Genomic DNA, 23,258 nt, shown 5'->3' on the forward strand with positions numbered 1-23,258 from the left:
TGAGGATCAAATGAATGAAATGAAGCGAGAAGAGAAACCAAAAGAAAAAGAAGAAAAAGAAATGAACAAAGCCTGCAAGAAGTATGGGATTATGTAAAAAGACCAAATCTACGTCTGATTGGGGTGCCTGAAAGTGAGGGGGAAAATGGAACCAAGTTGGAAAACACTCTTCAGGATATCATCCAGGAGAACTTCCCCAACCTAGTAGGGCAGGCCAACATTCAAATTCAGGAAATACAGAGAACGCCACAAAGATACTCCTCGAGAAGAGCAACTCCAAGACACATAATTGCCAGATTCACCAAAGTTGAAATGAAGGAAAAAATCTTAGGGCAGCCAGAGAGAAAGGTCAGGTTACCCACAAAGGGAAGCCCATCAGAATAACAGCAGACCTCTCGGCAGAAACTCTACAAGCCAGAAGAGAGTGGGGGCCAATATTCAACGTTCTTAAAGAAAGGAATTTTCAACCCAGAATTTCATATCCAGCCAAACTAAGCTTCATCAGTGAAGGAGAAATAAAATCCTTTACAGATAAGCAAATGCTTAGAGATTTTGTCACCACCAGGCCTGCCTTACAAGAGACCCTGAAGGAAGCCCTAAACATGGAAAGGAACAACCGGTACCAGCCATTGCAAAAACATGCCAAAATGTAAAGACCATCGAGGCTAGGAAGAAACTGCATCAACTAACGAGCAAAATAACCAGTTAAGATCATAATGACAGGATCAAGTTCACACATAACAATATTAACCTTAAATGTAAATGGACTAAATGCTCCAATTAAAAGACACAGACTGGCAAACTTGATAAAGAGTCAAGACCCATCAGTCTGCTGTATTCAGGAGACCCATCTCACATGCACAGACATACATAGGCTCAAAATAAAGGGATGGAGGAAGATCTACCAAGCAAATGGAGAACAAAAAAAAGCAGGGGTTGCAATCCTAGTCTCTGATAAACAGACTTTAAACCATCAAAGATCAAAAGAGACAAAGAAGGCCATTACATAATGGTAAAGGGATCAATTCAACAGGAAGAGCTAACGCTCCTAAATATATATGCACCCAATACAGGAGCACCCAGATTCATAAAGCAAGTCCTTAGAGACCTACAAAGAGACTTAGACTCCCATACAATAATAATGGGAGACTTCAACACTCCACTGTCAACATTAGACAGATCAACGAGACAGAAAGTTAACAAGGATATCCAGGAATTGAACTCATCTCTGCACCAAGCGGACCTAATAGACATCTATAGAACTCTCCACCCCAAATCAACAGAATATACATTCTTCTCAGCACCACATCGCACTTATTCCAAAATTGACCACATAATTGGAAGTAAAGCACTCCTCAGCAAATGTACAAGAACAGAAATTATAACAAACTGTCTCTCAGACCACAGTGCAATCAAACTAGAACTCAGGACTAAGAAACTCAATCCAACCGCTCAACTACATGGAAACTGAACAACCTGCTCCTGAATGACTACTGGGTACATAACGAAATGAAAGCAGAAATAAAGATGTTCTTTGAAACCAATGAGAACAAAGATACAACATACCAGAATCTCTGGGACACATTTAAAGCAGTGTGTAGAGGGAAATTTATAGCACTAAATGCCCACAAGAGAAAGCAGGAAAGATCTAAAATTGACACTCTAACATCACAATTAAAAGAACTAGAGAGGCAAGAGCAAACACATTCAAAAGCTAGCAGAAGGCAAGAAATGACTAAGATCACAGCAGAACTGAAGGAGATAGAGACACAAAAAACCCTCCAAAAAATCAATGAATCCAGGAGTTGGTTTTTTGAAAAGATCAACAAAATTGACAGACCGCTAGCTAGACTAATAAAGAAGAAGAGAGAGGAATCAAATAGACGCAATAAAAAATGATAAAGGGGATATCACCACTGATCCCACAGAAATACAAACCACCATCAGAGAATACTATAAATGCCTCTACGCAAATCAACTAGATAATCTAGAAGAAATGGATAATTCCTGGACACTTACACTCTCCAAGACTAAACCAGGAAGAAGTTGAATCCCTGAATAGACCAATAGCAGGCTCTGAAATTGAGGCAACAATTAATAGCCTACCCACCAAAAAAAGTCCAGGACCAGATGGATTCACAGCTGAATTCTACCAGAGGTACAAGGAGGAGCTGGTACCATTCCTTCTGAAACTATTCCAATCAATAGAAAAAGAGGGAATCCTCCCTAACTCTTTTATGAGGCCAACATCATCCTGATACCAAAGCCTGGCAGAGACACAAAAAAAGAGAATTTTAGACCAATATCCCTGATGAACATCGATGCAAAAATCCTCAAGAAAATACTGGCAAACTGGATTCAGCAGCACGTCAAAAAGCTTATCCACCATGATCAAGTGGGCTTCATCCCTGGGATGCAAGGCTGGTTCAACATTCGCAAATCAATAAACGTAATCCAGCATATAAACAGAACCAAAGACAAGAACCACATGATTATCTCAATAGATGCACAAAAGGCTTTTGACAAAATTCAACAGCCCTTATGCTAAAAACGCTCAATAAATTCGGTATTGATGAACGTACCTCAAAATAATAAGAGCTATTTATGACAAACCCACAGCTAATATCATACTGAATGGGCAAAAACTGGAAAAATTCCCTTTGAAAACTGGCACAAGACAGGGATGCCCTCTCTCACCACTCCTATTCAAATAGTGTTGGAAGTTCTGGCTAGGGCAATCAGGCAAGAGAAAGAAATCAAGGGTATCCAGTTAGGAAAAGAAGAAGTCAAATTGTCCCTGTTTGCAGATGACATGATTGTATATTTAGAAAACCCCATTGTCTCAGCCCAAAATCTCCTTAAGCTGATAAGCAACTTCAGCAAAGTCTCAGGATACAAAATTAATGTGCAAAAATCACAAGCATTCTTATACACCAGTAACAGACCAACAGAGAGGCAAATCAGGAATGAACTTCCATTCACAATGGCTTCAAAGAGAATAAAATACCTAGGAATCCAGCTTACAAGGGATGTAAAGGACCTCTTCAAGGAGAACTACAAACCACTGCTCAGTGAAATCAAAGAGGACACAAACAAATGGAAGAACATACCATGCTCATGGATAGGAAGAATCAATATCGTGAAAATGGCCATACTGCCCAAGGTTATTTATAGATTCAATGCCATCCCCATCAAGCTACCAATGACTTTCTTCACAGAATTGGAAAAAACGGCTTTAAAGTTCATATGGAACCAAAAAAGAGCCCGCATTGCCAAGACAATCCTAAGTCAAAAGGACAAAGCTGGAGGTGTCACGCTACCTGACTTCAAACTATACTACAAGGCTACAGTAACCAAAACAGCATGGTACTGGTACCACAACAGAGATATAGACCAATGGAACAGAACAGAGTCCTCAGAAATAATACCACACATCTACAGCCATCTGATCTTTGACAAACCTGAGAGAAACCAGAAATGGGGAAAGGATTCCCTATTTAATAAATGGTGCTGGGAAAATTGGCTAGCCATAAGTAGAAAGCTGAAACTGGATCCTTTCCTTACTCCTTATACGAAAATTAATTCAAGATGGATTAGAGACTTAAATGTTAGACCTAATAGCATAAAAACCCCAGAATAAAATCTAGGTAATACCATTCAGGACATAGGCATGGGCAAGGACTTCATGTCTAAAACACCAAAAGCAACGGCAGCAAAAGCAAAAATTGACACATGGGATCTAATTAAACTAAAGAGCTTTTGCACAGCTAAAGAAACTACCATCAGTGTGAACAGACAACCTACAGAATGGGAGAAAATTTTTGCAACCTACTCATCTGACAAAGGGTTAATATCCAGAATCTACAAAGAACTCAAACAAATATACAAGAAAAAAACAAACAACCCCATCAAAAAGTGGGCAAAGGATATGAACAGATATTTCTCAAAAGAAGACATCCATACAGCCAACAGACACATGAAAAAATGCTCATCATCACTCGCCATCAGAGAAATGCAAATCAAAACCACAATGAGATACCATCTCACACCAGTTAGAATGGCAATCATTAAGAAGTCAGGAAACAACAGGTGTTGGAGAGGATGTGGAGAAATAGGAACACTTTTACACTGTTGGTGGGATTGTAAACTAGTTCAACCATTATGGAAAACAGTATGGCGATTCCTCAAGGATCTACAACTAGATGTACCATATGACCCAGCCATCCCACTATTGGGTATATACCCAAAGGATTATAAATTACTCTACTACAAAGACACATGCACACGTATGTTTATTGCGGCACTATTCACAATAGCAAAGACTTGGAATCAACCCAAATGTCCATCTGTGACAGACTGGATTAAGAAAATGTGGCACATATACACCATGGAATACTATGCAGCCATCAAAAAGGATGAGTTTGCTTCCTTTGTAGGGACATGGATGCAGCTGGAAACCATCATTCTTAGCAAACTATCACAAGAAGAGAAAACCAAACACCGCATGTTCTCACTCATAGGTGGGAACTGAACAATGAGATCACTTGGACTTGGGAAGAGGAACATCACACACTGAGGCCTATCATGGGGAGGGGGGAGGAGGGAGGGATTGCTCTGGGGAGTTATACATGATATAAACGTCATGCACATGTACCCTAGAACTTAAAGTATAATAAATAAATTAATAAATAAATAAATAAATAAAAACTTTATTTCCCAAAATGGGCAGCCAATTCACAGGCTATTGTTTGCCAACCCCTATACTAAAAAATGAAAATTTATGCTCACATGGAAACCTCTACATGAATTTCGAAAGCAGCTTTCTCCTAGCCAAAAAAGTGGAAACAACCTAAAGGTTTTTTTTCAGTGAATCAATGAATAAACAAAGTGTGGTGCACCCCTGGCATTGTACGAAGTAATAACAGACTACTCAACAATAAAGAAAATGATCTACTGATACACTCAACAATTTGGTGGCTCTCAAAAATATTATGGTCAGTGAAAAACAGCCAATCTCAAAAGGATGTATATTGTACAATTCCACTAATATTCTCAAAGTGGCAAAACTACAGTGACAAAGAGTAGATCGGTGGCTACTAGGAATTTACATTGGATGGATAGTGTGAATATAAAGGCGGTAACACAAGGGAATAAAGAGGTTTCTTTGAGGCAATAAAAGAGTTCTGTACCCTGGCAATGGTGGTAGTTACATGAATCCATATGTGGAACAAAATTCACATAACTATATGCCAAAACAACAAGAAGAACAATAAAAACAGCGCACATAAAAACTGATAAAAATCTGTGTATAGTCTGTAGTTTAGTTAACAATATTGTACTAAAGCCAATTTACTGCTTTCAATAATGTACTACAGTTATATATTGTTATCATCGGGAAAGCTGGGTGAAGGGTACACAGGACCTCTGCGTACTACTGTTAAAACTTTTTGAGTCTAAGGTCATTTCAAAATGAAAAGTTAAAAAAGTAAGTTAACTGCTAAAAGTAAAAATAATATTAATGTAACAATAACTGTGAAGTGTGTAAGATATGCAGAAGTAAAATGTATGACCACAACAGCATAAGCTCATAAAAGGAGAAATGAAAGTATGATGCCATAATGTCTGTGAAATGGTATTTCACTTCAAAGCAGACGGTGATAAGGTAAAGATGTATACTATAAACTCTAAAGCAAACATAAAAATAGCATAAAGATGAGTTATAGATAACCAGATAACTAAAAAGATAAAAAAGAATGATAAAAAATACTTAACCTAAAATAAAACAGAGAAGAACAAGTAAATAAAATAAAGATGGAACAAACAAGAGATAGTAGATTTTTAAACCACCATTTTTTATGTAATTGTCAATAATTACATAAAACATAAATGGCCTAAACATCCCAATGGAAAAACACAGATTAATAGACTGAATTAAAAAAACAACACCCAACGATATACTTCCTAAAAGAAATCTAATTTACATAAAGAGAAAGATAATTAAAAGCAAAAGGATGAAAAAATATTCCATGCAGACTGCAATCAAAAGAAAACTGGAAGAGTATAAGAACATGTATAAAGTAGATTTTTAAGACAAATAACATCATAGAATTAGAGGGTCATTTCATAGTGACAAAGAGGGCAGCTCATCAAGAGAGCATGTCAAAGCTTAATATTTTACACCTAATTGACAAGGGCTCAAAATACATGAAGTAATCTCTGATATTACTTCAAGAAGTAAGACAAATATAGAATTACAGTTCTTAATACATTATCAGTCACTTTTAAAAGAAGTAGACAGAAAATAAGCAAGAATATAGAAAACTTAACACTACCAACCAACCTGATCTAATTAATACCCAAAAATTAACACTCGAAAATCTAATAACACCCAAAAATAGCAAATAAGTATTTCTTTCAAATGCATATAAAACATTGAACAAAGGTTACATTCAGTGCCATAATACAAGTCCCAATAAATTTCAAGGGATTCAAGTCACATAAAGTTGTCTAACAACAATGGACCTAAATTAAAAACCAGTATTGGCACGATATCTGTAATAGCAAACAAAACTGAAAACAAAATTATAATCTACTAATTAATTCAAGGGTGAAGACTAAAATGAAAAGGGAAATTAGGAAATATTTTAAAGGAAAATGAAAACACAACATACCAAAATGTGAGGAATGAAGTTATAGTAGAATTTGGAATAAAATTTAGATCCTAAATTGTATATCAGAAAAAAAGGAAAGTTTTCATTCAGTGACCTCACTTTCTGCTTCAAAGTGATAAACCTAATATAAAATGTATAAGATCTATAATTTGAAAACTACAAACAATTGCTGAGTACTTGATGAGATCTCAATGAAGATTTATGAATTCAACACTACTGATATTTTGTTTCAGATAATTTTTGGTATGGAAGGAAACCCTGCATGTTATAGAATACTTAGCAACATCTCTCTGCCTTCTTCCCATTGGATGCCAGTTAGGAGCTGCTGGCCGTGACAATCAAAAATGTCTTCAGACATTGCCAAGTGACCCTAGATGAGCAAAATCTCCCCTGGGTAGGAAACACTGACCTAAATAAACGGATGTACTATATTTATGAGTCAGAAGGCTTAATATAGTTAAGCTGTCAATTCTGTAGATCCAATGCATTCCCAATTAAGATCCCAGCAGACTTGTTTGGAAAAATTGAGAAAATAATTCCACACCTCATAAAAATATTTGAAATAATAGAATAACTAAAGCAAATTCAAAAATAACAAAACTGAAGAACTTATACTACATGATTTCACCAGACTTCATGATTTATTACAAGCCTAAGTAATCAAGACAGATTATGGCTGGCACAGAGCTAAACAAATAGATCGATGGGGCAGTACAGAGTCCAAATATAGACCAATAATACATACATGGTTAACTGATTTTCAACAAAGTGCAAGAAAAATTCAGCAGGGAATTCAACAAATGGTGCTAGAATGACTAAATATTCATATAAAAAATGACATTCAACCCATACATTAAAGTATATACAAAAATTAACTCAAAATGTATCACAGACTCTAAATGTAAAAATCTAAAACTATAGAGTTCATACATGAAAGCATAAGTCTGTAACAAGTTAGGCAAAAATGTATTAGAAGTGATCTCAAAGCAAGATTAATAAAAGAAAAAAATTCAGTTCCTCAAAATTAAGAAATTTTCTGCTTCTCCCACAAACTTGGAGAAAGTATTTGCAAACTGTGTATCTGTTAAGGATATGAAGAGTTCTTCAAAACTCAGTAAGAAAATAAGCAACCCAATACAAACAAATGTAAAAGATTTAAACAAATATGTCACTACAGAAGATACATAGATGGCAAATAATATCATTAGACATTAGGGAAATACTAATTTAAAATAAGAGATATGGTCACACACCCACTAAAATGTCTAAAATGAAAAATCTGACCATACCAAGTAATGACAAGGATGTGGAGAAACTGGAACTCATATACTGATGATGGGAATGTAAAACAGTACAAACTCTATGGAACACTATTGGGCTGTTTCTTCAAAAGTTAAACATTTGCCTACCATATAACCCAACTATTCTACTCCTATATATTATTCAAATAAAATATATGTCCATACAAATATTAAATGTTCATAGCAGCTTTATTGGTTATAGTCCAAAACTAGAAGCAACCCAACTGGTGAATGCATAAACAAATTGGGGTATATCCATAAAATGGAACACCACTAAGCAGGAAAAAAAGAATAAGTTATTAAAACTTACAACAACATGGAGGAATCGCAAAATAATTATGCTGCATAAAAGAAATCGGACCAAAAAAAGAAGTACATACTGTATGGTTAAATGTATGGATAATGTAAAACTATCTATAATGACAGAAATCTGATCAGTGGTTTTCTGGGGACTGAGTGAAGAGGTAGGAGAGAGGGAGAAAGGAATTACGATGGGTACAAAAAATTTTGGGCAGGTTAAGGACTTATCTTGATTACGGTGATAGTTTTATGGGTATGTACACATTTTAAAATTTACCCAGTTGTATACTTTCTATATGCACATTTTATGTTAATTATATCACAATAAAGTTGTTAAAAATTAAAACATACCCACAAAAAGATTTAGATATGAGTGTATATAGCTGCTTTATTCACATCAACCCACAACTTGAAATCACCAGATATTCATCAAAAAGTAAATGTGGTGTATCTATACAATGGAATACTACTCAGCAATGGAAGGAATGAAATGCTGATATACAGCACATAATGAGACATCTCAAAAACATTATACTATGCAAATAAAGTTATGAGCAAGTATACACACTGCACAGTTCCATTCATATGAAATTCTAAAACATGTAAAGCTGATCTATAACAATAGAAAGCAGCCCAATGGCTGTCTGGGGCCTTCAGAGTAGGTAGGGTTGGGAGAAGAAAATGGGTAGTTGAGGGCCTGACTGCAAAGAGGCTTGAAAGTGCTTTCCTGAATACTGAAAACTGTATACTCACCATAGGTACATTTAATTGTTCGTAAATTATCCCTAAACAAATTTTTTAAAAAACTGATTTGGGATTCATAAAACAGGCCTGAATTCTACTCTAGCTTAGCTTACTACCTCTATTTTCCTTAGCAACTCATTATACTTTCAGCATGTATTATTTCATGTATAAACAATGACAATATCAAGTGCATTTGATGAAGTATGAGATTGCATGCTGAAATAGATTAACTGAAAACAAGCAAATATTAATATTGTTCAATTGAAATGCCCTTTTACAACACAGTTTTTACATGCTACTTTCTACTTCTGTTTTTTGTTGTTGGTGGTGTTGTTGTTGCTGCTGTTGTTGTTTTGTGAGACAAGGTCTCACTCTGTCTCTGTCACACAGGCTGGAGTGCACTGGCACAATCTTAGCTTATCTCACTACAGCCTCAAACTCCTCAGCTAAAGTGATCCTCCCACCTCAGCCTCCTAAGTAGCTGGGACTACAGGCATGTCCCACCATGCCCAGCTAATTTACTTTTTTTGTAGAGATGAGGGTCCCACTATATTGTCCAGGCTGGTCTCAAACTCCTGGCCTCAAGTGATCCTCCCACATTGGCCTTCCCAAGTACTGGGATTACAGGCATGAGCCACCGTGCCATGCCTTCTTCTGCTCTGTTATTATGCTAAGTTGTTTCTTTTCTGAACAAAAAAGTTAAGATATAATGACTTTAAAATATTTATCAAAGCAAACATTTTAAATAAAGGCACAAAAATACGAAGCAAGAAATAAAATGGGTCCATAAACAAAAAATAGTATAACTAAACACTGATATTTTTGTTTTTCAAAGTAGTTCTAAAATTTAATGTATGGATTAGCTAGAAACCATATACTTTTAATGGGATTTCTTCACCACTCACATTACTTAGTCCTCACATTCCAAAAAGATCACAAAACTATATAGTGTTTAGTATCAAAATGGCACAGGTACACAAATACTTTTATGACCAAAATAAAGAATACTATGATTTCCTTTTCAGGCATTCAAACAACACATCTGCAACCCATATTCCCACAGACCTGAAAGTCATTACTATTTTTGACAAAATCTTTGGCAGAATACACAATAAATGCTACAATTCTGATATTTCATCTGGAAATAGCCCTTTGAATTCAGAGTCCCTCAAACCACAGGGACACATGGCAATAATATAGGATTTTGGACTGCTGTTTTAAAAAAGAACTCTGGATGTTTATTTTGGCTAACTGGTTTTACTTCATTTTCATATATCTGAGAAATGTCAGTTAAATAATGTGGGAAGGCTGTCTGAAACTTAGAATGGATTTTCCACTAAAAAATAAATAAAACTTATAAAATATAGTAAGATAGAGTAGGATATACCTTACTTTATGTTGTAACATTTCTTAAATTGAAATGACTGAAACCCTTATTTGTAATGCAATACTAAACAAATATCCTTGCAACAAAAACAACAAAGCCTTCTGAATGATGTTTCAATCTTCCCTGAATGTTGAACGCATAGATTGCTACTTGACCCTCAATATCTACCTTCCAGTTTTTACACCGTAATTAAAACTTCTGTGCACAGGAAGCAGCTGAAGATTACATTTCACGGATTCCCTTGCAGCTGCTAGGTGAAGCTATGTGACGACATTCTGGCCAATGGGACATAAGCAAAAGGAATGTATCAAATTTGGGAGTGATCATCTTAAAGAAAAGGCACATATTATTTCCTGTCTCTTTAACTGGGTCCTGCTGCCTCAAAGGTGAGCATAATAGTAAAACTAGACAAGTTATCTTGGACTATGAAATAAAAACTACCTGTTAAAAATTACAAAGTAGACTGTTGGGCACACTGACTCATGCCTGTAATCTCGGTGCTTTGGGAGACTAAGGGTAGGAGGTTCTTGTGAGCCTAGGTGTCAGAGGTTACAGTGAGCTATGATCACATCACTGTACTCCAGACTAGGCAAAAAAGTGTGACCCTGTCTCAATTTAAAAAAAAAAAAAAAAAAAAAGCCAAGGCAACAAAGAAGCCTGTGTCTCCAAAATCATAAAGCCATCATATTAACTCAGGACTGGCTATTTGGATTTTTATATCACTGAAAAATAAACCTCTATGCTATTTAAGTAGTAGGGGAAATGAGGGTAAAGAAATAGAAGTAGACTTCACATTAATTCTACTAGAGACTTGTAGCAAATTCTAGTGTTTTAGATATTCACTATGTGTGTGTGTGTGTGTGTGTGTGTAGATGTATATACATACACATATATATGTATTAAATCATGTTTAATTTTTCTTCAAACCTCAAGGCTTCCTTCACTGGGGAACAACGAAAACACATGAACACAGGGAGAGGAACAATGCATACTGGGGCTGGTCGGGGGTTCCAGGCAAGGGGAGAGCACCAGGAAAAATAGTTAATGCATGCTGGGCTTACTACCCAGGTGATGGGTTGATAAGTGCAGCAAACCACCATGGCACATGCCTACCTATGTTACAAACCTACACATCCTGCACATGTATCCCAGAACTTAAAATAAATTAATTAATTTTTTTAAGAAAGACATATCCTTATAGCCAAAATGTTTATATATACATACATACACATGCATACATGTGTATATACATATGTATACACATATACATATATGTGTGTATATATACATACATACACATAGATATATATGTAGCTCTACAATATGTTTGCTGAGCTGGAATTAATCTAAGAAATCACTTTAAAATTTTACAGATGAAAAAACAGAATCATGAGGAAGTTAAGGTTAAATGATTAGCCCAAGTTTATTCTTATCAAAAAGAATTAAGTATTTTTCTTTGACTCATAAATGAATTTTTTCTAAAGAAACAGAGTGAGATATGAAAGCAAACAGGGAAGATGAATATATTATTCATTAAGATGCATTGTTAGCAGGACAAAGTCTGTATGGCAAAATCAGGATAAATTGTTAAAGGTAGAGGGAAAACAGTGACCTAAAGCACACACATGATCTCTTAGGTGAGTGATAGTCCTTGTGCTGAAGAGATGAGGAGTTCCAAATGCTGGCACTACAGTATGCTTTCAACCAGAACAATCTACTGTTAAATGAAGAGCACTAAGGCAGGAAGGGCCACATGGATTCGCACCCTATGGAGAAAAGAAATTAGTGTGTAGCTGTTCACCCGACATTTATTCAAATGAGAATGAAGCTAAAATGAAAGGATCTATGTTATCTATAAAGAAAAGCCAATTAATGCCTAAGGGAAGTTTAGGGAGGATAAGCTCAAAAGCAATCTCACGAAAATTTTGGACCCACTGCTCCTAAAACATGAGTATAAATATTGACAAACAAGTTTAAAATGTAAAATATTTCACTACATTAGAAATTGGTAACTCTGGCTGGGTGCAGTGGCTCACGCCTATAATCCCAACACTTTGGGAGGCTGAGGTAGGCGGATCATTTGAGGTCAGACCAGCCTGGCGCACATGGCACAACCCCGCTTCTACTAAAAATACAAAAATCAGCCAGGCATGGTGACATGCACCTGTAATCTCAGCTACTCAGGAGGCTAAGGCAGGAGAATCACTTGAACCTGGGAGGCCGAGGTTGCAGTGAGCTGAGATTGCACCATTGCACTCCAGGCTGCATGACAGAGCGAGGCTCCATCTCAAAAAAGAGAGACAGAGAGAGATAAAAATTTGTAATTCTCTCACTCAGACAAACCATAAGATAGTATTTTCAAAATATCAGGTATTTTTGAATACTAAAATAGTGGTTACTTCCTTTTAAGAAAAAAAAAGAAAATTTGTTATAAATATAAATTTCAAACAATTCTTATGTAAGTTAGATATCCAAAATGTTTAAATTGTACAGTGAACACACAATTAGATACACAAAATTTATTGAACTGATGGCAATAAATGTCTAAAACCCTGACTCTCAGAGGTATGCATCTGGGAGCAACTCTTTGTCACGGGGGAGCAGCCTTACATTAAGAAACAATAGAATTCACAACTTTTTGAGTTGAATTTGTATTCATTCTTTTCCTTTCTTCTAAGTTTAGGAGGTCATTTTTGGCAACAATCAGATGTCTGTATCATCAAGAAAAGTATTACAAACTCCTCAATTTTTAGGTCATCCAAGCAAAATTAGCTTCAAAAAAGTATTCTGCCTGCCATGTTTCGTTCCAATTATCTACCGATTTTTTTTTTTTTTTGCCAGCAGATGAATTTACGAGATATTGTCACTCTGAAATCAGTTTGCAGAAGCACATCCTGAATATTGAAGATTACCATGACACTTTGGCCAAATGAACTTGTGATCTCTCAGCTGCATCCATCCATAAGACTGACAACAGCACTGGAAGTTTTACCTCATTTAAATATCCAAAATATCTCTCAAGTAAGTCAAGCCATGAACAAACTCCTCCTTATCGAACTGTTCTGAGAATAGCCTTTTCTTTCTCATAAACAAATAAATAAATGAATAAATAAGGAGACAGCTATTTAGACTGCAATGTAGTGGTTTAAGACATTCTGTAGGGAACCAGCACACTTTTTGCATTGCTGGTAATCTTTTAGGCTGTTTCCATTTCTTGTGAACGCTTCTTGAAAAGGTAGTACCTGTAGTTCAAGATGCTGGCTCTGATAAAGTTGTTTACTTTCAGGGTGGCAAGCAAAAATCTTTCAGGATTATTATGAGTCTTCGATGCTGATAGATGCCAACCCAACTGTAGAAGACATGAATCAAGAGGACTTAAAGCTCTTTCTTCATAGAAGGAGTAAAACCTGATGTATTGCCAGCCATGGCAAGTACTCCATCCAGGCTGATATGGTTTGTCTGTGTCCCCACCCAAATCTCATCTTGTGTTTTTGGTTTTTTTGTTTGTTTGTTTGTTTGTTTTGAGACAGAGTTTCGCACTGTTGCCCAGGCTGGAGTGCAGTGGTGTGATCTCAGCTCACTGTAACCTCCACCTTCTGGGTTCAAGCCATTCTCCTGCCTCAGCCTCCCAAGTAGCTGGAATTACAGGCATGCGCCACCATGCCCGACTAATTTTGTATTTTTAGTGAGATGGGGTTTCTGCATGTTGGTGGTCTGGAACTCCCAACCTCAGGTCACCCACCCACCTTGGCCATCGAAAGAGCTGGGATACAGGCGTGAGCCACCACGCCAGGCCTAAATCTCATCTTGAATTGTAGCTCCCATAATTCCCACATGTTGTAAGAGAAACATGGTGGGAGGTCATCGAATCATGGGGGTGAGTTTTTCCCATGCTGTTCTCATGAAAGTGAGTAAGTCTCATGAGATCTAAAGGTTTTATAAAGGGGAGTTCACCTGCACATGCTCTCTTGCTTGCCACCATGTAAGACATAACTTTGTTCCTCCTTCTCTTTCTGCCATGATTGTGAGGCCTCTCCAGCTATGTGGAACTGTGAATCATTTAAAACTCTTTCCTTTACAAATTGCCCAGCCTCAGGTATGTTTTTATTAGCAGTGTGAGAACAGACTGTTACAGTACATTGATACCAGTAGACTAGAGTGCTGCTATAAAGGTACCCGAAAATGTGAAAGTAACTTTGGAACTGGGTAACAGGCAGAGACTGGAACAGTTTACAGGGTTCAAAAGAAGACAGGAAAATGTGGGAAAGTTTGGAACCTCCTAGAGACTTGGAGAGCTCAGAAGACAGGAAGATGTGGAAAAGTTTGGAATTTCCTACAGAAATGTTGAATGGCTTAGAACAAAATGCTGATACAGACAACGAGTCCAGGCTGAGATGCTCTCAGATGGAGATGAGGAACTTTTTGGGAACTAAAGGTCACTCTTGCTATATAAAGAGACTAGGGGCATTTTGCCCCTTCCTCAGAGATCTGTGGAACTTTCAACTTGAGAGAAATGATTTAGGGTATCTAGCAGAAGAAATTTGTAAGCAGCAAGGCATTCAAGAGGAAGCAGAGCATAAAAGTTTGGAAAATTTGCAGCCTGACAATGCAACAAAAAAGAAAAACCCATATTCTGGGGAAAAATTCAAGCCTGCTGCAGAAATTTGCATAAGTAATAAGGAGCCAAATGTTAATCACCACAATAATGGGGGAAATGTCTCCGAGGCATGTCAGAGATGTTCACGGGAGCTCCCCCGATTATAGGCTCCAGAGGCCTAGGTGGAAAAAATGGTTTCCTGGGCCAGGTCCAGGCTCCCCCTGCAGTGTGCAGCCTAGGGACTTGGTTCCCTGCATCCCAGTCACTCCAGCGGTGGCTAAAATGGGCAAAGGTACAGATCAGGCCGTGCTTCAGAAGGTACAAGTCCCAAGTCTTGGCAGCTTCCATGTGGTGTTGAGCCTGCAAGTGCACAGAGGCCAAGAACTGAGGTTTGGGAACCTCTGCCTAGATTTCAGATGATGTATAGAAATGTCTGGATGTCCAGGCAGAAGTTTGCTGCAGGGGCAGGGCCTTCATGAAGAACCTCTGCTAGGGCAGTACGGAAGGGAAACGTGGGATTGGAGTCCCTGTACAGAGACCCCACTGGGGCACTGCCTAGTGAAGCTGTAAGATGAGGGTCACTTTCCTGCAGACCCCAGAATGGTAGATCCACCAACAGCTTGCACTGTGCCCCTGGAAAAGCCATAGACATTCAATGCCAGCTCATGAAAGCAGCCAGGAGGGGAGCTGTACCCTGCAAAGCCACAGGGGTAGAACAGCTCATGGTTGTGGGAGTCCACCTCTTGCATCAGCATCACTTGGATGTGAGATATGAGTCAAAGGAGATCATTTTGGAACTTTAAGGTTTCATGACTGCCCTACTGGATTTCAAACTTGCATAGGGCCTGTAGTCTCTTTGTTTTGAGTCAATTTCTCCCATTTGAAATGGGTATATTTACCCAATGCCTGTATCCTCATTGTATCTGGGAAGTAACTAACTTGTTTATGATTTTACAAGCTCATAGGTAGAAGGAACTTGCCTTGTCTCAGATGAGACTTTGGACTGTGGACTTCTGAATTAATGCTGAAATGAGTTAAGACTCTGGGGGACTGTTGGGAAGGAATGATTGGTTTTGAAATGTGAGGACATGAGAGGCTGGGCGGAATGATATGATTTGGCTGTCTCCACCCAAATCTCACCTTGAATTGTAGCTCTCATAATTCCCAAGTGTTATAAGAGGGACCCAGTGGGAGGTAACTGAATCCTGAGCGAGGGTCTTTCCTGTGTTGTTCTCATGATAGTGAATAAGTCTCATGAGATCTAATGATTTTATAAAGGGGAGCTCCCCTGCACATGTTCTCTTGCCTGCCACTACGTAAGACATGACTTTGCTCCTCTTTTGCTTTCTCCCGTGATTGTGAGGCCTCCCCAGCCATGTGGAACTGTGAGTCAATTAAATATTTTTCCTTTATAAATTACCCAGCCTCAGTTATGTCTTTATTAGCAGTGTGAGAACAGATTAATATAAATGCCAACTGTACCAAGCCCCATCTTTTACGATGTCAAAAATATCAAAAGCCTTTCAGCCTTCCAAAATGTACCTCACTAATTTGGAATTTATTATGTATCAATATGTATGAAACAGATAAAAACTAGAAAACGGCTGCACAAAATAATGCTAGTTGTTACATGCAAATGTTTAGTGAATGGGAAATGGCATTGATCCCAATTTGGCAATGATCTGCTTCAAAATATTCGAAGAGTCTGCACTTCTGTAACATATAATATCATCTGATTGAGCTTGGGCCATAGGAAAGAACACTTATGATAAATAACAAAATTGTAGTAGCTAGTTCCAACCTTCTTACTGAACCTATTTTAAATTACCATTTTAAGAAACTCAGCATATTGAAACTTACATAATTTGACAGCTAATTAGAAAATGCTTATTTTAAATATAAATTACTAAGGCTAGTTTCTCTGTATTATTCCCTAAACGATAATATATATTTATAATGATTCCATTTGTTTCTTCAAATGTTTCTCTAATGAAAGAAATCTCTTTAATTATTCTGAATTTCAAAGGTTGTTTTAAAATAATTTTCTAAACTAAGTTGAGCTCTAAAACAAATTCTCAAGAGCTATTTGTTAACTTAATGTAGCAAACATTTCCTTCCCTCTCCTTCAGAAATGATAGCTCTCATATATGACTAAAAACCACTGGTTAAAAAAACAAATTCAATATCTATTCAACTTAGGTAAAATATACAAATAATTAGTGCAAGACTTTAATAAATAAACCACCTGCCTTGATCTGAATTGGTGCAGGAACTGAGCAGAATAAATAGCAGATACTCTTGTCTGCAAAGCTTAGGCTGCAAATTATTTCTATTTTAATATTTTTAAATCTGACAAAATAAATAAAGTATCCTTAATCCTTACTATGTATTTTTAAATTTCAAGTACACTCTAATAAGTAGAAAATAAGTCATAATATTCGATATTCAAAGATACATTTTATTTCTTAAAATCAATATTTCACAAAACATTTCAATAAGACCTGTCACAATGGCTAAAAATTCTGATCCCACCTTTTTCAAGATTAATATTAACTCTGTAATACTTTAAAATTTTTCAAGCATTAAAAACTAAATATATTTTCCAATAATTATTTTTCGTGATTCATTAATATATTTAATGACTTTAGCTTTGAAGTCTCTTCCAATTCGGAAACCAAGTACTTTTCAAGCTTTTGCTTCTGAGGTGTTCTGGGAATAATATAGTAGTTACTTAAATTTAAATATAATCCCTCAATAAGTGCTCTGACATTTTACTATGTAACATTTTGGAAAGTTTTACTTACTGAAACATCTTTCAGGTTTTTCTCAAAGAAGAAATAACAAGACTCTTTAGAAAAATTAAATGTGTATACATCAGCTGGTCCTGCTCCTGACACCAATGCTTTTCTCAGTTCATCAACATATTTCCCTTTTTCCATTGCCATGTCATCAGCTTCTTGGGAAATGTCTGATTCAGAAACTATGGGAAATATTAACAAAAGTTTTTAAATGAAAAGTAAACGACTACACATGAGAAAATAATAGTTTATCTGTTAGTACTAATTTATCACATGTAACAGAAATTTAAACAAGTAAAATCAATCCCTATACTACACATTTTTAAATCAAATTATTCCTTTTTACTGAACTAGCAATTTTTAAGAAATGCATTAGACTCACAACTCATGTGAAATACATTAAACCCTTGACATTCTTTCTCTGTCCTCAGATGAAACACATTGTAAGTTATTACAGAAACTTCCACTTTGTGTACCTGCTCTTAGGTCAAAGCCAGATAATTTCCTATAATGAATAATAAGCTCAGTATTTTATAACATCTTCCTTCCTTGCATCAAAGATTCAATAGTCTACAGTGTATTTCTCACTCATATGAGCAGAGTAAAACAAAAGGAAAAGTGGAGCTCATTATTCTCATATCATGTGCCAACAACAGAAAATACGGATGAAAGGAGATGATAAGGAAAGAATGGGAAGGAAACTGAAATGTACGGAGCATCTCCTCTGCAACACATACTATACTAGAGATCTGGCTTCCAATTCTCTTATCTAGGTATTTTTAAAGCTGATGTTTTATCTATCATTGAGATTTTTGTTTCAGTAATCATATTTTCAATTCTAGGTATTATCTTTGTTCCTTTGCCATTATATCCTGTTCTACCCTACCCTTCTTTTAAATATTTAAATAAACGTATTTTAAGATCTCTTTCATTTCTGTATTTATGTGTGGCTCCTGGAGCATAAATTATGTTTCTTCTATCTGCGGAAAAATTCTTGTTTTACTTCTTTTCCTTTCATGCTTTGTAACATTTGAGTACGGCTCGCCTCTAGCGAAAGTGGCAAGTGTTCTGGGAAGAAGTGGTCTTAAATGAAGGTTGCTGGTTTGCCTTTCTGGGGGTCATTACAAGTTTCATCAGTTCGAGACTAGTTTTGAAAGTTAATTTCTCACCTTGATTTTTACACTTGAGGCAAAGTTTTCCATTTTAAACCTCGCATACACACATAACACAGGTTTAGGGTTCTGATTTTTCTTGAGACTTTTATTCACTCATAGTCCTTAGGGACTGTTCTATTTTTATGCTGCATCCTCAGGACAGAGAGTAGTAGTCTTTTTATAAGATTATTTTATTAACAGTATATTTTTCCAGGTTCCTTTCTTTATACTGAGAGCTCAACTCCAATTCCATAAGAGGTCTGAAGCCTCAACATTCCACTTCACTCAAACATTATACTCACTGTCATCTAGACGTGTATCTAGTTCAGATATTCCATGAATGTACAGGTAAGCTTTAATTCCCATCAATTACTTTGGTTTTGAAATATCTCCTCAAACATGGCATCTGAGGTTTTCCCCTTCTTACACTCAAAAGTAGCAATGGGTCTGCATATTTGTTTGTTTTTAAAATTACAAGATTTAATCTCGTATTTGTTGGAATGTATGTGTGGTTGGATGGTTTCCTGTGTTAATTTAGGATATCACAGTAATAATAAAAGTCCCATATGGTTGTATAATTTCATACTTATGCATTACACTTATCTATTTTAATTTCTTATAAAACTGAAAAACAGATATTATTTTCATTTTGCAAAAGAGAAAACTGAGGCTCACAGAGATCAAGTAATAGTTTAGGGTGATGTAGTAGGTAACTGGTAAAGCTAGGATTAATACTCATGTCTCTCTGGATGTTTTATTTTGAGGTGAAGCAGAGATATGAAACATTGGATAAATTATTTTCATCCATAATTTTGAAAAACAATATTAGTACAAAAAATTACAGAATATAAGGAAATCATGATTAAAGAATCCCTAAAATGGAAGACACATTTTCATACCTTTGGTCTCTATGCTATCAAGTCTCTGGAAGACCCATGACAGTCAATGAAAAAGGGAGTCTTGAAAGGTACCAACATATTTTATATGATCAATTTTTGATAACAAGTTTTGATAATAAAATACGATTCTCACACTTCACACAACGTTTGAAACGAGGTAAGAATAAAAATAGCTTATATTCATATATTAACAGCTTCTAAAACACTTTCACATTTTCTCTATTGGAAGCGGACACATTTAATATGATCATCACTATCAAACCTATTTCAAAAGCCCTAGTAGCTCTTCTAAAAAAACAAAAATAAGAAGATAAATGCTTCCTATTTAAGGAATAATTTCATATTTTGTGTTTGCATTATGTTAAAAAGTACCTAACTTTAACTCACCAATACCTAGGAAGAACATTTCACAGAGAAATAGGAAATAAATTTGCAGATGCCATCTTTAATGCAGTCATAGAAAAAGTTGAAGAAAACACAAAAGAAAATAGAGAACAACTATTTTAAAAGCATCTAGTTAAAAGTATTCTAAATTTCATTAAAATGAAAAGATACCTGTCTGAAAATATGTAATCATTCATTCATTCATTCCAAAAATGCTAGCCTATGTAGCTCAAATTCAAGTGCTAATATCTTAGATAACATTTTAGATATCTTGTCAGTTATCATCCTAGATATCCTCTTGTTTTCCTCTCCCAATGAATACTGTGCTGATTATGGAATATTTAATTTTTGAAGGAGAAAAAACATATGAAAGGAAATTATATAAAACAGGTATTTGTTCAAAAATGTACTTGAAAATTTCCTATAAAAGTAAATGTGGAAATCTGACTGCCTACATAGGGCTTTAATCCTGAAAAACCAATCTGGCCACCAGTTTTGAATTCTGTGCCAAGAACATCTGGAAAAAGTACAGCTGTAAGCACTCGATGCTCTAAAACTTCAGTGACCAAGAATAAAAGCAATAGAAATAATAAAATTCAGCAAGAATGCATCTGAACCACATAATAAGGCATAAAACATGAGCAGGGCAACATGACCAAAACACAAGGAACCATTCTCAGACTAGTAGGAGTCAGACTGAGACTCCCTTTGACACTGAAAAGCATCACTTTTGCAGTGTTTACAGTTAGATGAAGATGTAAGTGAGGACAGAGGATTTTTTTCCTTCAGATACCTACATATAACTAACCAAAAGCCTGCACACATCCTAAGCTTGTACTGGAGCTCAGAAGACATACAGTCTTACCATACCATTAGGATTCCAGTTGGTATTGCATCATAAACCCATTTCATTGCTTGATTTATTAAAATCCTCTTTCCACTGAGTTCTGTCATTATTTCCATATAGGTCAAAAAATATTAATGCTTAAGATAATTATAAATGGATCTAGTTAGTGGATAATAAAACAATTAGTAAAGTTTAATTTACTCTTTAATAAACTTCAAACTACTCCAGCGATGGGTGATACAAGTTTCCCACTGCCAATAGGAATTCTTATAAAAGTCACAGTCATCAATCATTAACCCACTTTGTGACTTTTTTTTTTTTTTTTTGAGGCGGAGTCTCACTCTGTCGCCCGGACTGGAGTGCAGTGGCCGGATCTCAGCTCACTGCAAGCTCCGCCTCCCGGGTTTACGCCATTCTCCTGCCTCAGCCTCCCGAGTAGCTGGGACTACAGGCGCCCGCCACCTCACCCGGCTAGTTTTTGTATTTTTAGTAGAGACGGGGTTTCACGGTGTTAGCCAGGATGGTCTCGATCTGCTGACCTCGTGATCCGCCCGTCTCGGCCTCCCAAAGTGCTGGGATTACAGGCTTGAGCCACCGCGCCCGGCCCCACTTTGTGACTTAACCCTGTGATATAACCCCCTGTAATACTGATGTGATCATAGACCACATGATAATTAGATAATTGGACCTCAAAAACATTCATTAGATAAAACATTGCTAATGGAAATAAGTGAGTTTAGTGTGGAGGAGATTAAAAGGAAACTTATATCCTTTTAATTTCACTCAAATGAAAAGAGAAAAAAAGTTGTCCAAATTGAAGGTTGCAGCAATCAAAATGTTGAACAAAATAAAACAGGATGAGGTATAGGAAGGAAATCCATTTCCATGTTTCAATTATTTAATTGTTTCAATGTCCTCAGTGATTTTATTGTCTACATGTAAAGTACCAGATCACATTTATGGAATAAGCCTTAACTAAACATGGGTACGGTGTTATATTATTTGATTTCCTATTTTGTCCCTGATATGTAAACAAGAAAATAGAAATGAATGAAAGCATAAAACACATGAGAGATTTAAACATTATTAGATATTTTTGAAAATAAAATGACCACATAGTATACTATAAAATTTTCTGTTTTCAAGCTTGTTTGGTACAGGAAGCCAAAATGTTAACAATCTACCAGAGAATACATAAGTTTGATATCACAGTTTGTCACTCTAAATTCCATTAGCTAAAAAATAAATGGTAGAATATACTGCAGTTACGATAAATGTCAACAATAAGTAAATATAAAACTGGGGTTTTCATTCAAAAACATGCTAACTCTAAAATGAACAATTTATTTTCTTTTTTCTCAGACCAGTTTTATATATTTGAGACATCCTTTCATTCTTTCAATCAAAAAAGTATTCACTGAGAACGTATTTCGTAGGTACTGGTCTAGATAATTGCGTAGAGTGTTGACAAACCAAATGTGTCTCTTACGCTCAATATAGATCTGTACTGTCTAGTGAAACAATAATTCATGTTAATATTATTAAGAATGATGCCAGCACAATTTGTATGATATAAATGAAATGTTCCATAAATTTAAGATCAACTTACATTTCTGGTTAAATTAAGAGATAAGAGTTAATGAAGTGCTCTTTTTCCCCCTAATACTTAGTGATAAAAAATGTCAAACAACATATTATCATTGATTTTTGTCTTGGTGAATGAGGCTTATGGACTAGATTAGAATTCAGTCTCTTCCTTTGATAATTAAGGCTCCTGAAACACCTTAAGGTCATCTGACAATAACTTAATATACAGAATATGCCATTGGCTAATTAGAAATATCTAAAGTTATAAATACAGTATTCCTTACATACAAGCAACCACTTCCCCTAGGACTTGCTTCCAAGCTGTGTTGTTAGAACTGCTCTTCTCACCCAGATGACCAGCATTAATCTATTGCCCTGGTCTTTAGCCTTATATATCCTTCACCCTAAAACAAGAAATATTGTCTTCTGAATTGGCATACATAAAATTAAGCTCACCAATCTTCTACTCTTGAACTGCAACCACCAACCTGATTTCTGATTTCTCTTACAGAGAAATGTGTAGCTTAAATAGATATCATAATAAGTACTGCAAATATTACCCCTGAAAATTCTTTATTTTACAGAAATC

General features: G+C 35.9%; 1 protein-coding gene across 7 annotated transcripts in view; it reads right to left on the bottom strand.

Moving 5' to 3' along the window:
* The window catches only part of XRCC4 (X-ray repair cross complementing 4), a 355,171-nt gene that overhangs the window by 301,497 nt on the left and 30,416 nt on the right, over window positions 1-23,258 (bottom strand). For all 7 annotated transcript variants that reach the window (XR_004429763.1, XM_033179213.1, XM_033179212.1 and 4 more), the window contains exon 3: window positions 17,805-17,980. Coding sequence is in view for 6 of the 7 variants with exons in the window: in XM_033179213.1 (XP_033035104.1) it covers window positions 17,805-17,980 (176 nt within the window). In the remaining variant the exon portion in view is untranslated. The remainder of the gene's footprint in view (window positions 1-17,804; window positions 17,981-23,258) is intronic.

The sequence above is a fragment of the Trachypithecus francoisi genome, unplaced genomic scaffold, assembly GCF_009764315.1.
Source record: "Trachypithecus francoisi isolate TF-2019V2 unplaced genomic scaffold, Tfra_2.0 Lachesis_group2, whole genome shotgun sequence".
In the NCBI taxonomy this organism is placed as follows: domain Eukaryota; kingdom Metazoa; phylum Chordata; class Mammalia; order Primates; family Cercopithecidae; genus Trachypithecus; species Trachypithecus francoisi.